The following is a 6,179-nucleotide window of genomic DNA, read 5'->3' on the forward strand; positions in this document are numbered from 1 at the left end:
CAAGACAGCTTTTGAACTGTGGTGTTGGAGAAGACTCTTGAGAGTCCCTTGGAATGCAAGGAGATCCAACCAGTCCATTCTGAAGGAGATCAGCCCTGGGATTTCTTTGGAGGGAATGATGCTAAAGCTGAAACTCCAGTACTTGGGCCACCTCATGCGAAGAGTTGACTCACTGGAAAAGACTCTGATGCTGGGAGGGATTGGGGGCAGGAGGAGAAGGGGATGACAGAGGATGAGATGGCTGGATGGCATCACTGACTCGATGGACGTGAGTCTGGGTGGGCTCCGGGAGTTGGTGATGGACAGGGAGGCCTGGCTTGCTTCGATTCATGGGGTGGCAAAGAGTCGGACACGACTGAGCGACTGATCTGATGTGATCAGGTCTGGACCTTGAAGGCCAAGTTAGGTAGATTAAGGGATGCCTGAAGAGCTACCTTAAATGTTCTATAATAACATTGCAGTTCCACCGACTCAAGGTATTGGTAAATTCTGTTCTGATGAGACCTTGTTATTTGGAAAGGTCCAAAATAAGAGCTTGTATCTAAAAGACTAAATCTATCCATACCACCAACCAAAGGTTGTGAGGTTCTTCCAGTTTCAATGTTTTCCATTCAAGTCTTCATGTTATTCCACTTTATACTGTTGATATTCAGACTGTTTCTAGTTATTATGAATAAAGATGTTATAATAACATTATTCAGCACGTTGCATGGTGATCAGGTGCAAGTTTTCCTGGGTACAGTGGATGGGAGTCTGTCTGCCTAGTTTCCCTAGGGTATACTAATAGGAGTGGAGTACATGCCTCTTAAGGTATTCACATGTCCAGTCTTTCTAGGTAATACTGGTTTTTCCAAAGTGAATGGCAGTAGTCCATAATAATTTCCTTTTTGCCATATACTTGCTAGCACTTGGTCATCAGACTTTTGCATTCTGGCCAATCTAATCGAGTTGAAATGTTATCTCATTGTGGTTTAAATGTGCATTATGATTATTTATAAGGCTGGGCATTTTTTCCATGTTTATATGTAATTTGTATTTTCTCTCCTATGAAACACCTATCATGTCTTTCCCCACTTTTCTATTGGATTATTTGTTATTGATTTATAGGTATTATTTTTTAAATTTAAAAACAGCAAGAAATAAAATTCATAGAGAACAGTGTGTACAACATGAATGCACTATTTAAAGAATAATTTAAAATCAAACAGCTGTGTAACCACCACCAGGTCAAAAAATAGGTTGCCAACACCCTAGAAGCACCTCCTTTGCCCCTCCCTGATTACAGTCCCCTTCTTTGGTCAGACTTTGGTCAGACTTTTGTGATAATTATTTCACTGCTTTTCTTTTTATATTTAAATCACCTGGAAATGCATCCTGAACAATATAGTCTAGTACTGCCTGCTTTGGGATGTTATAAAAATGGATTCACACAGTAAATATTCCTTTGTCTTTTGCTTCTTACACGCAGCACCATGTTTGTGAATTTCATACTATTTCATGTAGTTATTGGTTGGCCATAAAGTGCCTTTGGTTTTAAAGTAAAAATAAGACATTCTTCATTGTCACCAAAAACTTTATTGAACAATGAACTCATCGTTTTGTTACACTATCTTCTGCCATTTTCCAGGCAACTTCATAATTCCATCCTCCCAAAACTTTATCTTTTTGAGCAAAGAACTGTTTCAGGTGCCTTTTACAATCTTTCAGGAAGTTGAAATTTTCTCCATTAAGAGAATTTTGCAAAGATCAAAATAAATATAAATCTGTAGGTGCAATGTCTGGTGAATACAGCTGATAAATCAGAACCTCCCAGCCAAACTGTAACAGTTTTTGCCTGGTCATCAAAGAAACACTCAGTTTTGCATTATGCTGATGGAAGAGTATGCATAAGAGTATGCATTTTCTGTTGACTAGTTCTGATGCTTTTCGTCCAGTGCTGCTTTCAATTGGTCTGACTGGGATCAGTACTTGTTGGAACTAATTGCTTGGTTTTCCAAGGAAAGAGCTCATAATAGAGGACTCCCTTCCAATCTCACCATATACATATCACCTCTGGATGAAGACTGGCCTTTGGTGTGGTTGGTGGTGGCTCATTTCCTATGCCACAAGATCTCTTCTGTTCCACATCCAGCCAAGGTTTTTGTGGCTTAACTAATGGGGAACATGAACATCAAAGCGATTAACATAACCAAGCTTGACTGTTTTCAATTAATGTCTCCATCTCCACCACTGGTCTACCTGACCATGGAGCACTGTACAGTGAGAAATCTCCTGCAAGAAACTCTGCAAACCACTTCTTTTCAAAAATTAACAAAAAAAAAAAAAAAGATTTTTTTTTCTGGCCATATTATGTGGCAAGTGGGACCTTAGTTCTCTGGCCAGGACTGAACCCACATCCTCTGCACTGGGAGAGTATAGTCTTTACCACTGGACCACCAGGGAAATCCTGAAAATCTCTTTTGACATGTTTGATCAGTTACAACACCTTCTCCATACACTGCACAAATCTTTTTTTGTGTGTGTATTTTATTTGCATTTATTTTTATCTTTCTTGAAATAAGAAAGTGAAAGTGAAGTCACTCAGTCGTGTCTGACTCTTTGCGACCCCACAGACTGTAGCCTACCAGGCTCCTCTGTCCATGGGATTTTCTAGGCAATAGTTCTGGAGTGGATTGTTACTTCCTTCTCCAGGGAATCTTCCCAACCCAGGGCTCGAACCTGGGTCTCCCGCATTGTAGACAGACGCTTTACCATCTGAGCCACCAGGAAAGCATAATATGCTGAAAATGTTTTCCTTCCATCTTTAGGTAGACCAGTTGAAGCTGACAGAGATCCAGAGAAGGAGACATTAGCTGAGAATAACCAAGCTTGGTTATATTAATGGGGCATGTTAATAGTTTTAAAATGGCTACACAAAAATTCACCATTTTAAAGTTTTTTTGTTTAAAAAAACATGCTGATATGACAACATAATCTAACAAAACTGTTTCAAACGAAGTTAAAGACAACTAAGTGCTACTAGAGCCACCTTACAGAAAACACCTAATGAACTTTTGGCCCAACCCAATAGTGTGTTCCTTTTGGTTGCAGTATGACATCTACTGCTTTGGGGAGTTCTGTTGCTGTCTGGCCTACTACAACTCAGCGAAGTATTCGAGCCTTGGACACTTGGGTGGTTTCAGACTTTCGTTCTTATGAAAAACCAGCCAGGATTATTCCTGTAACGTCTGAGGATGTCCTTGAGCCAGCTTTTCTCTAGAGTACACACCATAGAACGGAACTGTTGCCTCTGAAGTACAGGCACCTTCACTGTTACCATGCGACCCTCTGCCCAGGGCGGGTGCCCAGTCTACACCGCCGCCAGCCTCAGAGAATCCCCTCAGTATACCCACAACACAGGTCACGCATCTCCTGTCAAGCCAGCGCGTGTAGTCTGTCTGAAGTATTCAGTTCAGTCCAGTCGCCCAGTGGTGTCCGACTCTGCGACCGTAGGAACTGCAGCACGCCAGGCTTCCCTGTCCTTCACTAACTCCCGCAACTTGCTCAAACTCATATCCATTGTGTCGGTGATGCCATCCAACCAACTCATCCTGTTTACCCCTTCTCCCTTCAATCTTTCCCAGCATCAGGGTCTTTTCAAGTGAGTCAGTTCTTAGCATCAGGTGGCCGAAGTATTGGAGCTTCCGCTTCAGCATCAGTCCTTCTAATGAATATACAGGACTGATTTCCTTTAGGACGGACTGGTTGGATCTCCGTGCAGTCCAAGGGACTCTCAAGAATTCTCCAACACCATAGTTCAAAAGCATCAATTCTTTAGGGCTCAACTTTCTTTAAAGTCCAACTCTCACATCCATACATGACTACTGGAAAGACCATAGCTTTGATTAGACTGACCTTTGTTGGCAAAGGAATGTCTGTTTTTTAATACGCTGTCTAGGTTGGTCATAACTTTTGTTCCTGAAAAGCCAGTCCCTGTGGTTTTAGCGCGTCCGGGTTAGCCCAGCGCTCGAGCCTTCGGTGTTGACCGGACTCCTGGACTTCTTCGTTTTAAAGCACCTTTCCAACTCTTTCCCCCACTTCCCACCGTGCTTTTCTCCAGGAGTCCATGGACGCTCTGGACACCGGCTTTCCGGCCACCACACGCCTCTCGGTCGTCTCTTCCCAGTCGGCTTCTCTTTCTTAAGTTTTGTTTTTCCTCATTTTAATCTAATCAGGTGTACCCGCCTTTTCCGATTAGCGACTGTAGTACACACAACAGCGCCCCCGCCTCCGGCCTGAGGGCCGCCCACTGCAATTCCGAGCGCGCGCTCACTCTTAGCTTCCGCAGGCCGGCGTCCGCGTCCCTCAAGCCATCCCTCTGCGCGCGAGACTCTAATTCAGCGCCCCGCCCGCGACGCCAGTGCCCGCCCCTTCCCAGGAGCCAACGCGCAGGCGCGCCTGCCGGGCTAGCGCTTAGCATAGCTAGTGCGCCTGCGCCGGGAGATGCCCCGCCCTCGAGCCGGTCATATATAAAACTTCGAGCGTCTCCTCGCGAGAGGCTTGGTTCTCATGCTCGCTGCCGGGGTCGGAGGTCAGAGCGAGCGTCTCGCGGGCCGGAGAAGGAAGATGGCGGTGGAGTCGCGCGTTACCCAGGAGGAAATTAAGAAGGAGCCGGAGAAGCCCATCGATCGGGAGAAGGTGAGGGTCCGGAGAGATGCTGGGGTCCCTGGGGAGGTGGGGCTGCGGTGCGGGGCCGGAGGGAAGGGGCGGGACCGCGCTTGCAGCCTCCTGACTCCCCCCTGTCCCGCCCCCAGACCTGCCCGCTGCTCCTGCGCGTGTTCACCACCAACAATGGCCGCCACCACCGCATGGACGAGTTCTCCCGCGGAAACGTGCCCTCCAGCGAGCTGCAGATCTACACTTGGTGAGTCAGGAGGCCGGGGGCCCGCCTGCCGCCTTCGGACTCTCCTCGGCTCGGGGCCTCTGGAGGCAGCTCGCGGGAGGTCGAGGTTCGCTGAGGAAATGGTGTTAACTCGTCTTGTGGCGCTTCCTTCGACCGCTCACGTTGAAACTTCTGGGTTGTAAAGAATTGACCCAGGACTGCTGTCATTGTTGTGGCTGCTGGGTACGGAAGTGACACGTCGGTCGTCCAGTGCCGCAGCGGCTCCCAAGGGGCTCTTGGTATAGGGTGGCGCTAGAATAATTTGGGGAGGGGAGTGGTGCTGTTGGGTGATACTCGTCGGCCTCATAGAGCGCGTGTGCTAATATTAAGCTTTTGGTGTCCCAGCTTCAAAACAACGAAACCGGGTGGATTTTGATGTGCTTAATGGAGAAGCTTTTGATGTGTTTACTGAGGGTCTCCCCCTGAATGTTTGTGTACCTTCTCTACCCCGTCTGACTAGGGCCGTTACGTACAGCAAGCCGTGTGTAGTTCCTTGGTTTGACGTTATAGTGGCTTTTTAGTAGCAGTAAAAGGTGTATAATTATTTAAAATATGCCTAATGTAAATATGTGACATTTGTCATTTTAATTGTTTCAGGGTACATTTCGGTGCAACCATTACTACTATTTTCAAAACTTTAATTCCCTACAACAGAAGGTCTGTACCCAGTAGGCAATAATAATGGGAATTCTTCATTTCCCCTGTTCGGCACTATGTATCTATGTGAATCTGCCTCTTTTAAGTATTTCATATAAGTGCTCTGATATGTTATTTGTCTTGTTGTGTCTGGCTTGTTTCACTTATAATCAAGGTTTATTGATGGTTAAGGATGTGAAAAAACGTTATTCTTTTTTACGACTGACTGAATAACGTTTCATTGGAAGGCTTTTCTGCGTCGTCTGTCCACTTGTCTGCTGGTGAACACCGAGGGATTGGTTCCACCTTTTAGCTAAGTTTATGTAGTATGATTCTCAAGTTCAGTTCAGTCGCTCAGTCGTGTCCGACTCTTTGCGACCCCATGAATTGCAGCACGCCAGGCCTCCCTGTCCATTACAATCTCCCGGAGTTCACTGAGACTCACGTCCATCGAGTCAGTGATGCCATCCAGCCATCTCATCCTCTGTCGTCCCCTTCTCCTTCTGCCCCCAATCCCTCCCAGCATCAGTCTTTTCCAGTGAGTCAACTCTTGGCATGAGGTGGCCAAAGTACCGGAGTTTCAGCTTTAGCATCATTCCCTCCAAAGAAATCCCAGGGCTGA

At 46.1% G+C, this 6,179-nt stretch overlaps 1 protein-coding gene across 1 annotated transcript in view; it reads left to right on the plus strand.

Annotated features, from left to right (window-relative positions):
- The first annotated feature begins 4,517 nt into the window (after positions 1-4,517).
- The window catches only part of SAP18 (Sin3A-associated protein, 18kDa), a 7,968-nt gene continuing 6,306 nt past the window's right edge, over positions 4,518-6,179 (plus strand). Inside the window, exons 1-2 of the mRNA XM_010851188.1 lie at positions 4,518-4,677; positions 4,794-4,903. Coding sequence (XP_010849490.1) covers positions 4,549-4,677; positions 4,794-4,903 — 239 coding nt within the window. The 5' untranslated portion in view covers positions 4,518-4,548. The remainder of the gene's footprint in view (positions 4,678-4,793; positions 4,904-6,179) is intronic.

This window comes from Bison bison, unplaced genomic scaffold, assembly GCF_000754665.1.
Source record: "Bison bison bison isolate TAMUID 2011002044 unplaced genomic scaffold, Bison_UMD1.0 scf7180017864299, whole genome shotgun sequence".
NCBI classification, from domain to species: Eukaryota; Metazoa; Chordata; class Mammalia; order Artiodactyla; family Bovidae; genus Bison; species Bison bison.